Source organism: Heliconius melpomene, chromosome 13 (genome assembly GCF_056956725.1).
Source record: "Heliconius melpomene rosina isolate 202511_hmr_F chromosome 13, ASM5695672v1, whole genome shotgun sequence".
Lineage (NCBI taxonomy): Eukaryota > Metazoa > Arthropoda > Insecta > Lepidoptera > Nymphalidae > Heliconius > Heliconius melpomene.
In genome coordinates, this window is record NC_140401.1 from 7350768 (window position 1) to 7374552 (window position 23785).

General features: G+C 32.4%; 1 protein-coding gene across 2 annotated transcripts; it reads right to left on the reverse strand.

Annotated features, from left to right (window-relative positions):
* Nucleotides 1-47: 47 nt before the first annotated feature.
* On the reverse strand, nucleotides 48-23029 carry RhoGAP93B (MyTH4 and RhoGAP_KIAA1688 domain-containing protein RhoGAP93B). 2 transcript variants are annotated; one of them, XM_085195855.1, is made up of 22 exons: nucleotides 22893-23029; nucleotides 22622-22712; nucleotides 21664-21756; nucleotides 21464-21592; nucleotides 19954-20096; nucleotides 19088-19205; nucleotides 18546-18654; nucleotides 17527-17636; nucleotides 17162-17251; nucleotides 16094-16218; nucleotides 13788-13940; nucleotides 13185-13324; nucleotides 12596-12712; nucleotides 12011-12166; nucleotides 11021-11301; nucleotides 10291-10488; nucleotides 9361-9566; nucleotides 8466-8658; nucleotides 8073-8204; nucleotides 7277-7517; nucleotides 5680-5834; nucleotides 48-5106 (listed from the first exon to the last, which is right to left on the reverse strand). In XM_085195855.1, the coding sequence occupies exons 1-22, from the start codon at nucleotides 22904-22906 to the stop codon at nucleotides 4882-4884; spliced, it is 3219 nt and encodes a 1072-aa protein (XP_085051981.1). In that variant the 5' UTR covers nucleotides 22907-23029; the 3' UTR covers nucleotides 48-4881. The 2 variants fall into 2 exon arrangements, with proteins under 2 accessions (XP_085051981.1, XP_085051980.1); XM_085195854.1 differs by having other exon boundaries at nucleotides 17162-17260.
* Nucleotides 23030-23785: the final 756 nt, after the last annotated feature.

Consider the following 23785-nt stretch of genomic DNA (forward strand, 5'->3'; position numbering starts at 1 on the left):
CATTTTTTATCACATAGAATATCATAAGGTAATAATAAAACAAATCCTGGTATTACCAATTATCCGATGGATAACTATGTTTATTTGTTTTCAAAGCTTACAATTACGTAATCTTCATTTATGAACATCATAGGCATTAGGTATATTGTCCTGATTAACGAAAAAGGAGACTTATTATATACAAAGGGTTTAGGAGTGAACTGATTATTGCATTTTTATTTATAAGCACTATACAATTTTACATACTGTCATATTATCAAGCAATTTTGTATACAATTTAGGTATTACATTTCTAGCTGCCAAAATATAATAATCGCATGCAATGTGCAATTATATAAAGTAGAAAAAATAAAAATTACAAAAAACAGATTGTGCTCGCGCTATCACAAACTAGCACTTAGAGCATCACAGCTAACTACTACACAGTAACTGGTCTCGTTTAAACATAATTCTTTGTTAATAATAATAACCTAGCTAAAACTATATGAAATTCGAATAATATCAGCTTATAGTGAAAATCAACTTGAGAAAAACGCAACTGTCCTCCACAAAATCGAATAAAAAATTATAATTTCGATAATACTGTGTAAAATTACGAAAAAAAATAAAACATTTTAAGTTCCCAAAGAACTGTGTTGCCAGGCCCTAGTTTACAAATGGCACAATATACAGTAATAAGTGTTCATCTTAATAGTACCTATAAACTGATCTGTACTATCCCAGTGCGGTATATAGTAGACTGCCATAAATGTATTTAATATCTATATAGTTCAGCAATTAATTATTATTAGGGACGATTACAAAACACGTGTAATCTGACATTTTAAATGAATCTTTAATATAATTGTGGTAACAATGTCTATAAGTAACTACTTTTTCAAGTAGGCAAAGGCCTCTACGTTTGGATAACAACGTGTTTCTTTAAAATAGTGCATTTTATAATTCGATATTTATTCCTCATCTTCATTTAGAATTTAAACGCTAATATTTTAAACAAGGCGTCATTTTTAATATTATTTTCTAGGACTTCGACTTTTAAGTAGTTCTATAAGAGTTTTAAGCACTATATTTTTTCGAGATCTATGAAACAAAACTCTATTTTTTTTATTATATCAGTACACCTAAAAGCTTTTTATAAATTGTATCAGTTCGATGAACGAAATAAAAAAATAGGTTAGAGCTAAGGGTGTAAACAATGCAAATTAATGAAGAAAAATAACATAATATATAGAGTCAGCAATGAGTATTTTAAGATTAAAAAAAAAATTATATAAATAAAGTATAGTTTCTGTACAAAAATATTTCATCAAAGGGAAGTAAATAAATGGAATGTTGAACGGAATCTTAGCAAGCGAGTCAGCTCGAATAATGGCGATCGCCATATGAAAATCAAATTAATTCAATAGAATTTTACGAATATGAAAATGATAATTTAGTAATATCACGAAAAATGTATGAAACAGAGGTAAAAATATGATACAAAAAATATCGAAATATAGTAGAAATGTCAAATATAAATTAATATAGTAAAAATGTCAACTTTAAGCATTGCTAATTGGATTTCCAACAACACTAAATTTATCAATTCGAACAAAATTTCCTTTGTATATATTGTTATGATATATTTAACTATTACAATTTTCAATAATAATCCGATACAACTTTTATAAATATCAAATAATACCTATTGAATGCAGCTTAAGCATTCACCAAGTAATTTGTTTCTTTATTTATTACATTTTGTTGTTTTTCTAATAAAAAATACTTTTACTTCATCAGAATATAATCAATAGGAATTTATTAACGATTCATATGAAATTATCTATATAATATTGATGTAAGCTGATCATATAAGAATCAATTATCCTTATATATTTAAATAGCGCTATTTTATAATAGCTGTGACAAGCCAACTTTTACGAGATCAAAAACTTGTTTAAAGACAGTTGAATATTGAATTATAAGTATTTGTAATATAGTTTATCTATTTCGTAAATGTATTCAAATTATGAAAAATAGATTTTTTTATGTGGTCCAGAGGTGTAAGCGATTCTTGTATGAACTTTTAATATTCTAAAGCAATGTTATAATTACGAGCTTACAAATAAGAAAAAAATATATATGTATGTGTAAATGAGATTATCTTTTCCTGTAGATTCCCAAAATAACAATTTTCATATTTGAGTCACTTTTTATAATCAATTATGGCATCGATAAATAATTCATAGCGAATAGCATTCTTTGACTATCACGTTTAAAATGGCGGTTTTACAGAAAACGCGATAATTTCAAACATATACCAGCAAACACAATTTTAGCTTGACTTTTGCTGTATCATATTAAATAATTACGAAGCATAGATCAAAGGTGAAGTGCATAATCGTTTTATTATAATATTTATGATGACAATTTATGTAAAAATATTGTAAGATTTTTTAGCATGTTCAATGATTTACTGCCTTGTTGTTTATTATATTACCTTGAAAATATACAGGCGATATAAAATTTCTGATTTAGCCTTATTCTAGATATGCTAATAACTAATATAAAAATAAAAGCAAATTTTAATCAAAATAAATGCATTGTTGTGACCGTAGTTCTACGAAAGGATCAGTAATTCATTGAACTGTTACTAGCTTTACTTATATCGTGATGAACAAACCTACAATAAAAATAGCTAAATACATATATTTATAATAACCATCATTTGTTTTATGAAAAACAGTTTTTTTTATTTCCGATTTCATTTTAATTGAATACTATCCTAGGTGTTTCCAAATATTTTATTTAAATGCTATATCATCTGTTGTCTAATTAATATAGAATTTAATTGAATATGGAATATATTAACATTAGTTTGTTTGTGAAATGAAACTCGTTTTTTATTAAATATAATTATAAAAAAAATATAAAAATGAGATTTAATATTAAAAAAAATAACTCAACATGTCAGAAAATTATTTTTAGCTTTGGTACAAGTATTTTAATTCATTTTATATACTTTAATTGCATACATTATGATGCTTTTAAGTTATTACGGTTGTCATTTAGTCATTACGTATAATTTTACTAAATAAAGGGAGAATTACGTTCATATGTTAATTATACTAATAAAACGTCGGAAAGTCACATAGTATCTACGTTTTACATTTGTCTAACGTCACGAAACAATTATACTAAAAACAGTTACAGAACGAAAAACCCCATACATAGGAAGTGTTTCAGCGTATTATTAAATCGAGGATTTCAAACTAGGCAAATTCAATATTTTTATATAATATATCAATATGTATTGTCAGTCTTACCTTTCTCTACATGTAAAACCGAGAAAATATATCAGAAAAAAATTCTGACTGCTGCTTAGTTAATACTGTTTTTTTTATTCATTTTGGTTTTATAGAAACAGCAATACAAAGTAATTTCTTTTAACCGACATAGAACATTTACTAAATTAGACAACAGCGTGACTATAACACCTAATTCAATATAAGGAGCCATAAAAATATAATTGAAAGCGACCGTTCCAATCGCATAGCAGTAATAATAGTGATGTGTATATTCGTAAAGCCTATAAATTTTTAATTCGTTATTAGGTCTGCTCGAGGGTAATTCCTTAAAATATAATAATATAACTAAAAAAAATAACATTCCGCACATATCCCACGCAAACTATAACTACAAAACAAACACACAACAGTTCCTATAACAACTTATCGGAACATTGCACATACACTTTTGTAAAGCTCAAGTCTAAATATATTTAAAATCACATCTCATTAAATATCTTTGGATACGACCAAATAATAATAATAGCGTACAAAAATACAAAAAATATACAAGAATGTCCAATATAATACAGTGGAGCCGCGGTAAGTCAACAAAAGCTTAGTAGAGTGATGTCGTATTGTTGAATTTGTTGGATTGCAGAGTTAAGTTAAGACCCTCTATAGTCCGGATTTTTTTTAATAATTCGATAAATCTACATTTTTTTATTATATAAAACACTTCCGTTACTGAATGACTAGCAGATAATGCACATACGAAACTAATGAACTTAGAAAGTTTAAATTTAGCATGTAGATTGGTTAGTGAGTATGTGGAAGCTAAATGAGGATTTCTCGAAATTCCTACAGAACGGTAAATACGGCAGTTTCCTTTTTACGTTTTATAGTCGAGCACAAAACAAACTCATACAAGTTACAACCCGCCCAATTATGCATTATATTAGTGTCGGGTTAGATAGAGCCAGAATTAACTTACATTTTTTATATCCAGAGCGATAATAACCGCGGTTCCACTATAATACACTTAAGAGGAATATACTTTGTATACGATTGACGATAATGGTATACATATTTTTCATAATTGATATAAAGAGCCTAAAGAGGGTCACTAACTATTTGCACTGAAGGCTTGCATTAGATTCACTAATATAAGATTTTGTGATATAACAATTGTCATAGGAAGAGATTTGGTTTTAAAATTTAATTTCGTTGAAAAATAAATACGCATAAAGAAGTATGCATGGAATACGCATCGCATCGCATCGCATCGCATATCGCATATATTTTTATCTTGTATTATCATAATTTTTGCCTACATGATAGAACATTACAAATGTAAAATGTTTGAATTTATTATATTATATATTTGCTACAAACTTTTCATAATTGTTATATTGATAACATATTTGTGACGTAAATATAACCATAATATATTTTTTGGCTGTAATCATAAATTTCCCAGCAATATTCCAGTTCCAATCAACATGTACATGAAAAAACACGAATATATAAATAAACATCAAACCCCTTCCAATGGCAACCAATACTAATACTAAAAAGCTTGTTCAACATTATTATTCTGACAAATGAGATTCGGTCACAGTAGATCTTGCACATGGGAAGTATCTAGATTAGTAATTAAAGTTTTCAAAAAGGTCATTTCTTTGTGTGCATTTTCGAGTATAACACGTGGATCCTGGGCGGTGCATCGGAGGCAATTCGGAGCGAAGACCATAGCTAAGTTTGAGGAGTCCATCTTGGTTTGACTCACAACTTCCGGTGCGGCGAATTGTTGAAGGAAGCTTATTAAATATGTAAGTACCTGTGGGGGAATTAGAGTATTAGCGGAGGGATAGGACGTAAAAGTAATATGTTATTAAATATTAAAGCCATCGTGACGCAGTAGGACAGCGTCCGACCGTAGACGTGATGGTTCGGTTCCCACTCGAGTTAATAAACCATTTACTTTTTATTTCTCCTTCAGGTAAGAAGCCAAAGCGCGGCGTTGAGCTACGCAATCTCTCGGAAATTAGGCGAAATGTATTTACAATAAGTAAACGGAATGTCTTAACACTAAGTTTTCTTTATACGGTGCTATATGCAGCTTAAAAAAAATAAACAAAAAAAATCTGTTAGTGATACACTAAACAGTTTAGAATCATGGCATCGTGGCACAAGCGTGTGACTGTAAACGCGACGGTTGTAAAATGAATAATTGAATATTATCATTTTCTCGCTCTGGTTACCAGGTACTCAACCCGTAATGTCTCAAAAAATCGGTGGGGAACGGAGTGTCTTAACACTAAGTTCCCTCTGCCTACCCTGCCATCTACAGGAAACACCGTGATATATATATATATATATATATATAAAAAATAAAGAAACCAATACTAACCAATCTATTTAAAGGTGGCAACCGCTGCAGCGCTCGCGTGCACGCTGCAAAATCACTACCGGCGGCGACGCAAGCGCTGTACAGCGCGTCCGGGATCAGAGGCTCGTAAAGCTCGCGGTACCACAGCTTGAGGAGGCTGGCGGGGGCGTGTGCGTCTGTGGAATATTATTGATTAAAGTCTACCTGCTTTCCTTTCTACATCTTAGCAAACTCTTCTGTTCATTGTCAACATTTTTTTAACAAAAAATATATAACAATATAGATATAATGTAAAGAGAATAAAAATTTATAAAAACTACAGTGATTGTCCACAGCTTAAATCTAACATAGATTTCTGTAATAAAATTACTTTTATTTCATAAAATTACCAATCTGTTCTAATTCTTTAATTTAATTCTTCTGTTTAATTACACTATAAAAAAATTAAAAACAATTTATCCGACCATGACACTGGTATCTTTCACGACAAACTTACTTCCTTTGAAAAATGGCCGAAATTGATTTGTAATAATTAATTTGATATTACAACTCACTACTATAATATTAAATCTATACTAATATAATAAAGCGGAAGAGTTTGTTTGTTTGTTTGTTTGAACGCTAAGATCTCTGGATCTATTGGTCCGATTTACTTTGTTTTTCTTTTGTATGAAAGCTGCATTCTTCAGAAGTGCTATAGGCTATATAATATAACATTACACATATACACTAATATATTTTAAAGTACTTTCTAATTTGACATGCAATTTATTCTGCTATGTTAATAACAACCGTCGCGTCGCTACGCAACCGTTACCGCGACATTTTGATATTCATCCTTTTGAAAATAAATATAATAGTCACTTTTAACATTTTATCTAGATTGAAATTATAGTTTACTGTATAACATTCTAATAAATAATTAAGGAGATATCACTGATTCGAAATGACCCTAGCCTTCAGGCGGCATAGTATGAGTATGACCGACGCGAAAATATTCTTATAGTTCAAGCAGGCGTAGCCGCGTCCTGGTCCACTAGTATTTATATAATATTAAATATTAATTTTTCTGCTTCACTGTACCGTGTACACAGCAGAAAAAGCGGAGGAAACTCGACGCTTAAGTAATATTTAAAATATATTATATAATATATATTACACATTGTCACCAAGGCGCGCTTGGCAATGGTTTAACTCTGAGTTAAAGTGATATTTTGTCTCACATGGCAGATAATAATATCTTTTAATTAAAGTGTTTTAGTGACAAGTAATATAAAACTTGCTAAATAGTATGATTTATGCCTATATCCATTTTATTAACCCTTTATATTGCAAAAATGAAATGAATAACTTTATAAACCAATTCCAAACCATTCCTGCCATCTTTCCATTGGGAGACAGCACTGATTGCGAGGTGACCATATGCGTGTTGTGGGTGCAACACGCTCAAAGAAAAGATACACAAATAATAAAAACCATCAAATACATATATTATAGTACGGGTGACGAAGCCGGGGCCACTATGAAGTTAGATGACTGTGCAGATTTGATTTTAGTCATTTTCCTTACTTTGGTTATTTGCTTTTTTTATGTATCGGGTACTACGAGGTGTACTGACCGGTGAGCATAGAGGCGTCGGGCAGCTCCCAGCTGTCGACGTTGGCCTTGAGCGCGTTGACCTCGTCGACGTCAGCGGGCACGCGGAAGATGCCCTCCGTGTCGCGGCCGCTCAGCGCCAGCACCTGCTGCGACAGCGCCGTTTGCACCCAAGGCAGCGCGCGCTGTGGAAACCGCTCGCGCTGCAGCGCCATCACCTCCGCCAGCGTGTTGCCGAACATCGATTGACGGAAGATTTGGATCTGTTGGTGGAACAGCAGAACTTCAACTAATCTGAATTACTTTAACATTATCACTCTATTTATATAATGAAAACTAAAGTTTCAGCCAATTCCAGTTGACTTTTTGTTGCAATTTTGACATAATACTCTAAAAACAATTTAGTGAAGGAAGTTTGAAGAAATAAAATAATGATAACTGCATTTATAAATTTTATAAATATGAAAATCAACAGACAAATTTTAAAGTGGAGACCCCCATGTTCCCATAATAATCTATAATATTTATGATTTAAAATTATTCATAGTAAATTTGTATGTTTATATTTTATAGGAACATGGGGGTCTCAACTTTTAAATAAAACCAAATACATATAACCAAATACAGTTGCAAGTCATAGTCAATACAATAATTGATTAATTGCTTATTTAGTTAGCCGATTAATTGGTTGATAGACTAGGTATTAAATTAATTAAATTGATAAAACCATTTTTAAAGTGTTTTTCCACAGTTAGGAAAGAAAAATACTTATTTAGAAAACATCTAAATAAGATAAAAGCCTGTTTTAAGTAACTTACTCTAGCTTGATCAATATCCTCAGTGCTTGGTTTCCTCGGAGGCCTCTTCCCTCCGAAACCGATCCTCTCCAGCCTCTTACACGCTACACTCGCGTAATGCGATACTTGAACATGAATAGGCCATTTACCCACCTGACAAAAAAAATTTAGTTTCAATATTTTTAGCTGTATCCCACATATAGTATGGTAACCAGAGCGAACCAAGTTTTATGACACTCCATTTACCACGCACCATTCAATATCGAGAAGTGGAACTCAACGCCGCGCTGTGTATTGTTAGAAGAGCAAAAAAATTAAAATAAACGAATCGAGCTTACAACACCATCACAACTGCTATATGCGGGATACTGCATGAAGTAGTAGAAAAAAGAGAAATAAAATATATTAATATACCTCAGGGAAACAATCAGCAAACGCCGGATCTCTATGTCTATTGACATAGTTAGTTAACGCCGGCTGGAAGGCGGGCGACGGCGGCACAAAGGCGAGGCAGACCGCCAGCAATTCCCAACCTCGCAAAAGTGAATCTCTTAGGGGATTTTCTGTCGTTTGCCTGCATAGTTGCACGTATAACTCGTCTCGTAGTCTGGAAAAAAAAACTATTTATAGGATTGTGTAAAAAAATAGGTGTTCGGCAAGTAAAGAGAACTTGGCAAAAAGTAACTTTGATTTTACTGTCGTCATTTAGCTTTGGAAGCGCATTGAGTGATACATGGCTAAACTAAGGCATGCATTTTGTCCAAACTGAAAACTAAAGCATGCATGGAAGACTTATAGAATGCTCTCCTACAAATTTTATTGTTTAAGTTATTGGATGTGGGTATTTCATGTTATTATTGGTTAATATCAGACTAAAGAGATCTTGTTAATGCGTTATGGAGAACACATGCAAATTATCAACATGAATATTAAAGCATGTAATTATAATATATAAAATATTTTTAAAATTAAAAAATAATAATTAATAATTTCCAGACATGTTGAAAAATATATATCTGAGTAGAGCAACTAGAAGAGCCTTAACGAGACTGACGCCGGTATCAATCTAGAAAAAAGTGGAACACGTCGATGAAGAAAAAAGTATACTTACTTCTCATTTCAAAAAGTTGCATGCAATATATTCCAGGCCATAGCTCAGTGTAAAGCCTGTCATCGTTGTCCTATCGCCTATGTATGTATTTGCATTAGAATAAATCAATAGCCACATTTTAGCATGCCTTATCTCCACCCATGGGCACTTTGCGTTAAAAGGATTGTTTATATGAATCATATAAAAAAATATACTTACTTCTCATTTCCAAAGGTAGCATGCAATATGTCCTGGGCAACAGAGTTCAGCGTCATGCCGGGCCTCGCCTTCCTGTCGCCCATGTATATTTGCACTAAACGGAACAGATCAATAGCGGCCTTCTTGTGTGCTTTGTCCCAATCCGCACCAACCATGGGCGCGCTGATGGAAGAAGACGTCCATGATAACATGTCTCGGACCGATGCCTGCATAAATAAAATATTAATTAATATATCACTTTTATCAATAGAATCCATTGTTATTGTAGGATTGATTTCCATTCAGGGGAATTATTTGATTTCTTTCTATCAATTATTCAAATTATTAATTACTATCTTTCCCACTGTATAAAGACAGAACGTGGTGATGATGACTTTCACAACTTAGCACACGATTTCTCAAATTCGGGCGGTAAGCGGAAAACGGAGTGTCTCTACCGCCTATCTGTACTTGCAGGATAGAAGTGTGAACATGAAAAACAAACTCTTTATTCCCTAGGGAGTCAATTTTTCAGTTATAAATTTTAAAAAATATTAAATTATTTTTAATGATAGCGCAATGTCACCCGTAACTATGTTATAATAGCTGTTACTTATTAATTTCTTAATTTTAAGCATCTCCCACATCCTCATTCGTTATCCACTTATACATGGAAAGTAAAATTAAAACCCTTTTATGAAAACAGTCTAAATTAATTCACGAAGACCACACATCAAATCCTTTTACCAATCTAATAACCTGCAAATTACAATCAAAAATCCGAATTCTTCGCGAATTTCCCAATATTAGTGTTTGGGTAGGCACAAACGGCTCTCTGTTTACCACATTTTCCATCTTAACTTTAGATTTTCCTTGGTATATGCGGGGTACAGCGTAAAACGAAAAAAAATCATCATCAATCAAAATATCTAGAAATAAAACAATAACCACCTTCCTCCTGAATATCCCCTTATTAAAATTCAAGTTATCTTTTGCAAATATCTCGATATCCTGCTCGGGGGGCGGAGCGAGTCCGTGTGCGTGCGCGTGTCCTCTAACTGGACTGTATAATGCTCCTTCTGTTCTAGGATTGCTGGGTTCAGAAGTACCTGAGGTCGCAGCTGCAGCACCACTGCCTAGAGAGGATGTCTGTAAATAGAATTTGACTGTTGTTGGTTCGATTTCCACTCGGGGCAATAAGTATTTTATTTTCTCGTTCGGGTGACAAGACAAAGCGCTTGCAAATGTTTCGAAAAGTGGGCGGAATGTGCGGAAAGAAGTGTCTTAAAACAGAAAGCTTAAACTTTTAAATAAAGATATTTAAAAGATATACTATGTGTGAAGTAGTAATGTACGACAACTCTGTGGCATAAAAATCACTGAACTTTTTATTACATGACGGTTTCAATAATTTCCCCTTTCTACAACATTTGTTTTAGATCTTTGTAAAATATATTTTAATTATATATCATTCATGATTACAGAATTTTAGAAAAAAGCAAAACGAAGGATTAGAGTGGAATCTATAACCTTTAAACAATTAAATTACGTTATACACATTATTTCAAAATTTGTTAATTTAATATGTTATTTAAGTATGTTACTTAATACGGTTATTTTAATTATGTGCAAAATAAATTTAATTTATTGACATAATAAAAAATATAATAATAACAATTACCCTATGTATTCCAGGCGACGGTTGTCTATCCCTATCGAAGCCAACAAACGTATTGTAATATGAAACACCATGGTTCATGTATTCCACATCCTGAGGTCTGTGTGCGTATGTATGTGGTAAGTAAACACCAGAGCCGTCATCATCATCAGGTGTTCTGGCACCACCATCAGATGACTCGTTGTCAGGCTCATGACCTGACAGGGATCTAGACTCAGATCCTGATCGAGACCTGGAAGTAGCTGAGTCTGCGTCTGTATCTGATCCGTTGTAGCGACTTCGACCTAAAAAAGTTTTTTAAGTTTGTACATCAAATTATTGAAAATATAAATTGAGGAAAAAATCTTAATTAATATTGAGAATCCTAATTATTTTATTTTTGTGTAATGTAAATAATTCCATTATATTTTTGTGTGAACTTAAATAAATATATGTTGTTGTGGTTGTTGCTCTTTATTTATGGCGTTCCGAGAATAAATACATGTATATTTGTATACAACCTGTTATTTGCGGCTTTGTTCGATCAAATAGAAGTAGTTAAGAGTGTTTGACACACGACATATTGAAATAAATAACGTGATGTAATAGCCTACAGACCTTGTCGGTAAATGGATTATCCAAATAAAAATATTTTTTCAATACATGGTTTGAATTGTTCGTGGCTTGAATTGCCATTTCCTGAGATTTTTCAACCAAATAAATTCTTTAATTTGATTTATATTTTTATTATGGAAAAGACAAGACAAAAGAGTGTATGGGTCTTTTGTATTTATAATGTACTCAATGTAAAGAAATGACTTTTTTAGTTTTATTATGTTTGTAGATTAAAAAACTAGGTAGCCTAAATATTGTTCCACTATCTTCCAGTAAAAGTTCTTTAAAACTTGAAAGCAGTATTTTTTAAATCACAACCATAATTTTAATTTTATTTATATATATAAATTTAAAGATGATCACATAAAAATATTAAGGTATTCACAAAATAAAACTAACTAGATAATTTCGCCTGCTGTATAATATAATCCTGCAAAGGCAACAAATGCTGCATGCCGCGTAAATCCCAGTTGCAGTAAAGGGGCGATCCACCGCCATCTTCTTCCTCTTCTTCCCCATCAATCTGTGGCTCATCTTCTACTGGTCTTTTATGTCCTGGTATGTAGAATTAATATTTGTAGACAAGATAAAAAGACACAATATATAATATGAGATCAGATATTTTTATCTGATATCATCTCAGGAAAAAGAATAAAAAAATATATTTCATAATAGATAAATAGCAATATCACAATTGAACGAAGGCCAATTAAGAAGTAAAATTTAAAAAGTAAGATAATAAAACAAAAATAATTACGGCAATTTTTTTGGTCTTTCTACAATACATGTCAATTAATCAAAAATATTATTCATTGTATATTTTACTCTAATTCATGACTTAACTAAGCCGTTAATGAAAGGTTAGAATATATATCTAAAACTAACGCACCTAAGATATTTACCAGAAAGACAATCACTATAATTCTTGCTAAGAAGTAAAATTGTAGTTTTTATTTAATGAAGATGAATCATTTCTGAACTTACGACGTGATTTAGTACGATCTCGTGGTGTAGTTGACTTTTCGAGACGTTGATTGTGCTTCTGTACATTGGGTTCCGTTAAAGTTGGTTCCAAATTCACACATTTTAATTTGAAATTTACTGTAACATGAAAATAGCACATTTTTTATGGTAATGGCATGGTGCATGAAACACTTTTTAATATATAATTTTAAGCATTTCAATTTCCATTAATCCTTAGTATACCAAAACTTTTTTGTTATCTTTATTTTTCTCTTAAAAAAGAGCAAATTTATACAATAAAATATTTAGTATGAGTGGTAGGACAATGTCTGAATGTACACGTAATGATTGTAGTTTCGATTCTAACACGAGGAAATGAATTAGTTTCTTTTCTTCACTCTGGAAAGACATTCACAATATGCAATATGGAATGCGGGTGGACAACTAAGAATGGAGTGCTATGACCCTAGACTCTGTCAGTCTACCCTATATATGTGTGGCAAATTTTTATTATTTGTATTAGGCTTTTACAGAGAGTTAAAACTGTGGTTTCATTTAAAGAGAAAAAGAATTTGTATATTAAATATTTAGTGTGTTCAAAAGCACATACCCGCAGCAACATTATCCTGTTCGTTGGCAGACGAGAGTCTCATGAAGTTGTGCGCGTCATGCGGCGGGCGGTGCTTGCTGCTGCCCGACGATATCGACGTCTTGCTGGACGTGTAGCGCTCGGGCTCGGCTTGCTGGCGTCTAGAACATTTTATGCTATTATTATTTACTTTATAACAACTTCAGACTGTTGTGGCGCAGTGGCACAATTGTATGGCTGCAAACACGGCAGTTGTGGGTTGGATTCGCACTCGGGGAATTAATTATTTAATATTTTCATTTTCTCACTCTGGTAATAAGGCATTCACTCACTGTGACAAGTGACACTCTTTCCCCTCTCAACCTCCCCACTCTTTCCACTTCATTCCCCACACACCGCTTATCTCTTTTTTTTACATGTATTCTATAATTGTGTATATTTATCTTTTTTATTACCGGTCAATTTCCTTCGTGTGTTTTCCATACAACGTGACATTGGCGAAATGAATTGTGCTCAACTGGCACGCTCGAAACGCCATATATAAAGAATTCAATTCAATTCACACACCGCTGCGCCACGACGACCTCAAACTATATACTTCTATGTATGTACGTAAGAACATACCTAGTAAACTCCCTGGGCGGATGCCAGCTGGAGGCATTATGGCGAAGATCGAGACTGGTCTGTCTGAACGGCTTGTCTACACTGTACACTGCTTGCTTCTCTGGATATCGCTCCATTCTTTCTAATTCCGCTAGACGTTCTTTGTCTAAGTGCCTGTTATTAAAAAATATACTGTATAATTTGTGGGTATTATTTTCTATACAAATATAGTTGTTTTCAAACTCGCATATTAGGTTGATGACTTAATTAAATAGAACGAAATTACAAAATTTAATTACATTTTTTTGGTAATATTTTTTAAAAACAAAATTTAAAAAAAAATCCTTTTATATATTTTTTTCAAATCGATTTCTATCATAATAATAATAATAATAATATTCTTACACCCAAAAATATAACACAAGAAAAGGAATCAAGATAAGAAAGAAATGTACAAGAGGCGGCCTTATCGCTAAAATAGCGATCTCTTCCAGGCAACCTTAAGGCATAGGACGTAAAGTGTAGGAAAGGGTTGGGGGTGTGAAATAATAAATTTAATAAAATACATATAAATAATAAAATATATATATATCCATATATAAACATATACAAAAATATATACATAAATACACATACATACATACATACATACATACATACATTCATGGTCACATAGTACACATATATAGCTTATAGTATAAACAAAATGTAAATAAATAAAAGATAAGAAGCTCAGAAAGTAAGAAAATATTGTTTTAATAAACGTTTAAAAACAGGTAATGATTTTGCCCGTCTAATATTCATAGGTAAATTATTCCAGAGTCGGGAAGATGTAATTGAAAAAGAATTGCTAAGGAAGGAAGAAGAATGTGAAGGAATTTTGAGTGTTAAGTTGTGTTTTGAGCGCAAGTGTCGTGAGTGGGATCGCCCCAAAAATTCAAAACGCTCTTTTAGATAAGGTGGGGTCAATGGATCAAACAGTACCCAGTAGAGAAGATGGAGAATACGAGTATTCCTGCGAAGTCGGATTGGGAGCCACTTGAGCTTAGCTCGAAACTCTGAGACGTGGTCATACTTTTTTAATCCAAAGATGAACCGAATTGCAAGATTTTGTAGCCGCTCAAGCTTATTAAGTTGCTCTTCTTTTAAGTCAAGGTAACATGAGTCAGCGTAATCAAGAATTGGTATAAGGAGAGACTGTGCTAGCACAATTTTCGTTGGTATAGGTAGAAAATTACGCAACCTTAAAAGATAACCAATCGAAGCAAACATCTTCCTACTCACCTCACTAATCTGTGGATCCCAAGACAAATTTTGATCAATAATAATGCCAAGATTTTTAACAGTCTTACTGTACGGTATTGTTTGTCCACTCAGTAGTATAGGAGGTAAAGAAAAGAGGACGTGTTAAATCTAGACATAAGCTTTGGACTACCGACGATTATTACTTGAGTCTTAATTGGATTTAACTGCAGTCCAAAAAACTTACTCCAGTTGGTTATAGTCAGTAAATTATTATTTAAGAAATTTATCGCCGCAGGTAGTTCAGACACTTTGGAATGGCAATAAATTTGTAAATCATCTGCATATAGGTGGTAGAGAGAAGAGATATGTTGGGAAATATTATTAATAAAAAGTGAAAATAAAAGAGGAGACAACACGCCACCCTGCGGAACGCCAGCATTGACTGAAGACCAGTCCGAGTACGAATCATTTATTCGAATACGTTGACGGCGTCCATGCAGGTAATTGTGAAACCAGTCGATTACGTTAGGAGATATGTTAAGAGAAGCTAAGGTGGCAAGCATAAAGTCAAAATCTACAGTGCCAAAAGCATTGCTAAAGTCTAGCAACACTAACACCGTGACCTGTTGTGTATCCATAGCAGTGCGGATGTCGTCAGTTATTTTTATAAGTGCTGTAGTCGTACTATGACCAGGACGAAAACCGGATTGCAAAGAATTGAGAAGGTTATGCTTTGAAAGGAAATATGTGAGTTGACTTTGCACCAGGCGTTCGAGGACTTTGGATAAGAAAGGAAGAATTGAAATTGGACGGAAATCACTATCGCAAGTGGGATTGTTCTTTTTGTAATAATATACATGTATTTCAGCTTTATTTATATTCTAGGATTCAAAAGTGCTTGTCTTCTTGAATACAATAAATATAATATTCTTTATATTATGAATTGACATAGACCTTCGAGTAAGTGTTGAAAAAAGTTTTTTTTTTATTTATTACTATCATTATACATACAAATATATACACTATAGTGTAACTCAAAGTTATATGTAGACAAAATTTTAAAATTACAACAACATACAGACCTATCAGAAAATCGTTCCCTGGCGTGTCGCGACAAATGGTGCGGACGCTCTAAAGAGTGTAAAGCACGGGCGCCTTCCGCAGCTAACGAAATTGATGATACTAAGGAAGGACGCGCCGCACTAGCCTATAAAAATAATCCGATATTGGTACATTTTTTCTTTAATAATATATACAATAAGAGTTAGTAGGAAAGAGAGCAAGGTTCGATAAATCGTGTCTCTACTGTAACAAAAAAAATATTGTCGACTATAAAATATAGAAAAGATGGATGTCATATGACAGAGTTATTTACTTTCCACTCAATAAGTAATATTTATTTGAGTTACATAATGAGCGGTGGAACTGAATATCATGGTCTAACAGAAGTTACCACCATTTCCTTGATTATTAATCTAGCCCCAACCTTCATATTCAATCAAGTCTATCACTTACATTCATAGTGTATTATATTATATTGTATCATAAGCGTTTTTTTAGCTTCACGCTTTATTCCGCACATAACGGGGTAAGCAGAAGGAACCTGGGAACCTAGTGTTAAGACACTCGTGCTGATTAGAGGGACTCAACGCCGTGCTTTGCCTCGTTACCAGAGCAAGTATATGAAAGTAAATAAATAATTCCCCCGAGTGGAAATCAAACCCACAACCGTCGCGTTTACAGTCACACACTTGTGCTCCTACACCATGACCTAACTTCACTTAACAAAAGCCAATTTAACACAGACGAAACTGTTTATTTTGTTCAAATTTTAAATTTGCAGCAATCAAAATTTTAAAATATTACTATATGAGTACAATCAGTATAACTGAAACAAAATTTCTAAATTACATTTTTTAAGATTCACTTTCCAAATGGGAAATGAAATTTTATCATATCCTTACTCTGGTAACAAACCAAGTGCGCCGCAGTTCCGCCACTTAACACGCAATGTCATAAAAATTGTGAGGAAAGTGGGATGCAAAGTGTTTTATCATTATGTTCCTTTTGCTTACCCTGCTATAAGCGGGATACAGCGTGAAGCTGTAGTAAAGAATTAAATAAATAAATAAATAAACTATAAAACACACCTGTAAAAATGGCGTAGGCTGTGGCTTCTGCAATGGACTGCTAGGACTCTGAGGCGACGCTGAATCACAAGACGATCCTCCGGCTGACTGCTGTTTTAACTAAATATTAATTAAACAATCAATATTTCTTAAAAAGACAAAAAAAGTATAATAATATATAAATAAAACAGTAAATATCTCTAATAAAATTAAAGAGTATGGAAGAACTCTTCACATGTTATTTTATATTTTACTTTTTTAATAATAATTTTAATTAAGCAATAATATTTTATCACAAAATATAACGTCTATCATAGAGATGGGCAGATGAGTGACAACCTAGTCCCCTTTTATGTACGCTAATTTATAATGTGTGTCAATGTTACCTTACGTCTCGTTAATGGCGTACTCTCAACGGATTTGAAATATTTTTCGTGCATTGAATCGTCCGACGCATCCTTTCTGGGCGATATAAAACTACCGCTGCGATTCAAACCTGTAAATTATAATATAATTGTATATCATCCACAATAAAAAAATACTTTGATGTTCTGAAAGCACAATATAATTTTCTCTAAAGAAGACTTAAAAAACGAAAATGTCATAATATTATACGTTATTACGTATAAACAATTTATTGAATAGGATTTGTACCCAACAATCATTGTATACAGTCCAGCCTGCAACACGATGGCGAAAAGTAAACATTTATTACTTATAATGAAAGAAAAACATAATTATCAGCTCCACGCTGTATCCCGCACATAGGAAGATAGGCAGAGAGACCTAGTGTTAAGACACTTCGTTCCCCACTTTCCGCCAAATTTTTCGAAGTGCGTTGCGTGTGAGAGGTTTTTTGTCTAATTGTCCCCCTTCTTTCATTATTTTTATATTTACAATCAACATTTATATTTTTATAATATTGAAACTTACAGGAAACCGTCTGAAAAAATCTGGTCATGTAATATGTTCTTATTACTTCTTTACATATGTTCTTAATCCATCTTACTAAATTACTTTACAAAACATATTTTAAAAGCCCTCGTAGCGACGTCACCGTGTCTATAATAGCAATAGTTGTTGGTTCAATTGGCACTCGGGGAAATTAATTATTTTCATTTCGTTGCTCTTAGAACTGAAGACGCGGCGATAACAGATTGTGTTTTAATATTAAGTGTCTCGATCAACCCTTCTATATGCGGGATACAACATACATGAGCGTAGGAAGGGGGAGGGCGGGGTGAGAGTGCCCTTCCGACAAGTTTTACCGACCGAAAAATTAATAAAAAAACAACATTTATGCGAACATATTTGTTCAAAGGTAAAGTCCAGGCCTCTCCCAGAAAATATCTCTCTAGATACTCTAATGACAAAATATGAACTAAAATAAAAAAAAAGAATTTACCCGAATGCGGCGACCATTTATCAGGCTCGTGCGGGGGCGCCGGCTGTGCACTGCTGCGCTTCCTCAACTGCGGCGTACACGCTGTGGCACACGATACACTGCTCAACTCCTGTTGTAAGAATAAGTTTCATTATTAAACATTTGTGTTATAAATTGATAATGAGAGGAATTATTTTTTTTTGTTAAATTATAATATAAATAGTTTTAGAAAATTAAAGTCTCCTTTCGATTAGGACATAATAAGATGTTTAGTTTTTGTGATTCTGACACATAAAGCTATATTAAACGGATTAACTACGTGTAATTTAGTATTCGAAAATAGAGTTTAGAAAATCGGACTTTTCACGGATGTTGTGATGTTGTTTCAAACAATAGACGACCTGTCTGATTTAAAACTACTTAAAATTGTTTAAATTTTAGGACAAATAGTCCATGGATTTTGGCCAAATTACCAGATCTAGTGTAAAAAACAATTCTTTCTTCATTTCAGTTGCGAGTAACTCATCATATTCCTAGAAATTGAATTCAGAAAAACAGCTTGCCTGTTTACGTCGTTGTGCACTACTAATGCTACTATCCGAAGACCGGCCTGAGTCTGTATGCCGACACGGCGCCGTGCCATCCTCGCTTAGCCGCCCACGTCTGTTTTCACCACTATTCCTTTTTATAAGAATATAATTTATAAATTTGTAAAAATAAAAAAAAATCAACATGTATGTTAAGTTTATAATATGAGAATAAAACTTATTTTGTTTACACAGAGCAAAAATTCAAAACCAGACAAGTCACGGGAAGGAGTCACACCAATAGTAGTTGTTAAACACATTGTACACCTAAAATTTTCCAGAACGTGTAAAGCTGTTTAAAGTATATTGAATACAATTCATTAAATATTAATTTATATAATTATTTAATATATAATAAATTATATAATTATTTAATATATAATAAATTCTCAAATGTTATTCACTAAACAAGACAGAACTGGAATGGCCTAAAGCTACTTAAACTGGCTCATGCTATTATATTATGGCATATTCAGTGGCTATTGTCACAAGCAATGCATTGCTTTTTTATTTTAATATTATAGATACGTCAACTATTTACGTTATTATTAAATGATACTAATTTCACTTTTCACTAAATATAATAAAGTAATATTAATTATATATCAGCTTCGCGCTGTATCACGCATAAAGCATGGTAGGCAGAAGGGGGTTGGTCAATATATATATATATAATATTGAACAGTAGCCTGTAAATAGACGAACCTGTAAATTGCAGGCATCTAAGAAAATAAATTTACGTTAGTTAATTGCATTCACACATAATTATACAAACATTACGCATTAATAAATATTAATAAATTATTCATTTGATCAATGTCTAATAGCTGTATACGATATACCTGTGATGATAGTGCGTTCTCCTCGTCCGCACGGGACTAGTTTGCGTGATCGTGATATTCTTGGCATTGGTCGGTGAAAGTTTGCTAACACTCGCCGCCGTACTGTTGCCATTACTACTTATTGGGTCTAATGTAGCTGGTATCTGTGTAACGAAATATTATTTTTTATAAATTATGAATTCTGTATAAAGATTGTTATGATATGAAGTCAAAGTTAAAGTTTTCATGTTAGATGCGTGAACATCAAAATTATAATCTTTAACAGAAAAAACACAGACTTACTTAATTTCAACCGAAACCTAAAGCAGAACCTACTTTCTTCAAACTACCCTTGAAGTGTATACTTTAGAATAAAAAGAAAAAAAAGAATCATCGAAATCAGTTGTCGGGATATTGAGTTATTCGTTGATTTGTCGAGCACATTCTGAATGCAAGTTTAAGACTTATGTGATTTGCTCACGGATAGATTTGTCAGAAAGCACTAATAAAAAAAGTATAATTCTTAAGCTTCAATTAAAAAAAGAATAATCAAAATCGGTTCTCCTAGTCAAAAGTTCTGAGATCTGAGACAAACAATAAAAATTCAGTTGAATTGATAACCTCCTACTTTTACAGAAGTCAGTTAAAAATATATATACGTTTTCTAATGTTAGTAGTGTTTGTTAAGACACTCTGTTCTCAAATAATAGATAATGATAGCATATTAATTGTTAAGAGGAAACGGAAGTTGAAGTTTGAAATTTTATACTGCTACAGGAGGGGTTATTGTAGAACCTTTCAATACGTGACTTTTACTACGCGACGTTTTTTCCACATTCACTTTGATAAAAACCGAGACAATGTTAGAGGTCGAGCTAACTTCCGCCCTCGATAGGCACAATGAACTCCCTATACCGCTGGGGATACGATCCGTGTCAAAGAAACTGCGTTAGAATAATGTAGCCTTTGTTTATAATAGATTTCAAATAGTTATTGCAAATAATTCATTTCTATAATATAAAAAAAACTACTGTTACAAAACTAATTACACACAAATGATGCGGTAAAAATGATATAGTTTCTGCTAATTTGTAATTTTATAAACACAAGTTAATTTTTCATTTGTTAACATTGTGATGCAACGGCACAAGGATGTCCATTTCTTTACTCTGGTGTCAAAGCAAAGCGCGGTGTTGAGTTCTGCCACTTAACACGCAATTCTTACAGAATTCGGCAAAGTGGGGAACGGGGAATATCTTAAGACTAGGTTCCCTCTGCCTACCCTGCTGTGTGAGGTACGCAGCGAGAAGTTGATTTTTTTATTTTTTTTTTATTTTCTTGCTCCGGAAACACAAAGTGGTGTGTTGACTGTTGTCACTCAATATGCAATGTCTCAAAAGTCAGTGAAAATAGAATGGATGATGGTCTTGTGGAATTAAGCATGAGGCTAGAAAGATATAATAATGAAAATATGTTGGGCCAAAATATAAAATAAAACTAGACATAAAATATATAAGAAATCTAAACTTACTTGAGGTGCAGCTTGATTAGTTTGAGTAGAAGTCTCCCGTCTTTTTTGTGGATCTGTATTTTGTTTTAAAGTCTGTAATTTTGCTAATGGAATAATATCACAATCAGTAGGTCGATGCCACACAGTGGTCTGAAAAATAAATGTATGATGAATATATTGTTTAATACAATGATACCATTTTAAATGGCAATAATGTTTACCTGCGTTGATGCATTGTAATAGTAAAATCTATGAGTATTTATGTCAAACAATTCCCACCATTGGGAAGAGTCAGTTCTTTTTACTTTGACACCCTGCAAACAATAAATTGACTATCTAAATCAATAAAATAAATAAAAGCCTATGAAATAATTCAGGAAAATGATAAAAAAAATTAGCACTGTGGAAATGTGTTTACTAAAAGCCACATAATTTCAATTAAAAGATATGTAGAGGCCATTGTGTCACATTGGGACAACATACAACCGTTAATGTGATGGTTATGAGTTCAATCCCCACTTAGTGGAATTAGTGATTTTCATTTTTCTAATCTAGATAGGATAATGAATCAGGATTACGATGGTCAAAAACTAAACTTAAGCTAAATATCACAAGCAATACAATATCTTACAAATCACTTTTAAATATACCTCAAGATATAATATGTGGTGGTGTATGGTGGGCTTAGAGTATAAGCCTGCTAAATTCATTTAAAGTTTTTTGTTATGTACATTTTTATACTATCGAAAAGTGTATAAAATTACAAAATTGTTTACAAATCAATTACAACCAACAATACATATATATATACTCAAAATTTTTTAAAGGCTTGTCTTTCCTGATAATTTGCTTAATAGACTGTTAGCAGGCTTACACTCTAAGACAATATAATTTATTCAGTATTAATAATTTCTTACATAATTTTCCAGATCTTAGATTTAGGAACTGGTGATCAGTGTCTTAAAGCATGTTTTTATTATGTTTCAATAACAAATACATATATTAAAATATTTATAACATTACACAAATATATATCAGTCTAGCATATAAGGCTATATATAGCAGACTAATATATGAGACTATTGAAATTAAAGTCCATTCCAAGTTTTACAGCGGAAGTTAAACATTTAGAAAGAAGATACTTTAAACTACAAGAAAGTGAAAAGTTCAAGAGAATACCTCAGGGGGATCCCATACACATTCACCAGTTGTTAGGTTAGCATACATATGCTCCTTTGTCTTCGGTTCTATGATCTCCACCCATTCGACTCTAGAATAAAACATCACTATGATTTAATTTACCACATTCACTGCTGCACAGTAACAAACTAATTCAGGGCGTGACATGAGTGATTTCCGCGTACTTTATTGATTTTGCAACTTTCGACCGAATTTGGGAAAGGAATCAAAATTACTAACAATTTGCTGTAAGGTATACCAATGTAATTACCTTTCAGAAGCCATTTTAAAGACTATAACTTAACTCTCCTCTACATTACTAAAGCATTTTATACATTTAAATCTAAAAACCGAACGATATTAATGAGAAATCATCCATGTTGAGTGTTTACTTCATTCCACAGATCCAAAAAATATTTCAGCACAGACAGTAATATAATTGTCAGTTACAGCTGATATATCAAATGTCTGATACCGTACCATACGGTACAATACCGTAAAATGGGATGGATAAAAGCATTTTTACACTTCACATTCTCACATTCTCTTCTCATCACAGTTACGTTTTAACGATGCTATTATATTTACAGTAATAGAAAATACAAAAATATAAGTTATTTCCTATATAGATTCGATGTGCAACCTATGAAAACGCCAAATGGGCTAAATAGAAAAATAAATTTTAGCTTCACACTATATCTATATTCGGCACATAGCAGGCAGAGGGAACCAGAAAATTAAGTATTGAGACTCTTCGTCCACCATTAACACTGCCGTTCTCCACTTCCCACCAATTTTTTAAGGTATTGATATTATATGTTGATATTGATGTTAAGTGGCAGCATGTTGTGGCACAACTGAACACCGCACTTTGCTTCGGCACCAGAGCGTAGAAATGAAAATCAATCATTTAAAATATATATTTAAATAAATATTTCATTCCCTTTCAATATATATATATATATATATATATATATATATATATATATATATATATATATATATATATATATATATATATTCTAAGGGGCCTCTACGTGTTGAACCTGTATTCCCAGGCAAGTCTTTCAAATTACTGAGTTCCTTTGAACTCGGGATCCTTGAGGAAAGAGACACATAATGACACACCATGTTCATTATACAAATATAATTTTAAACATTTTC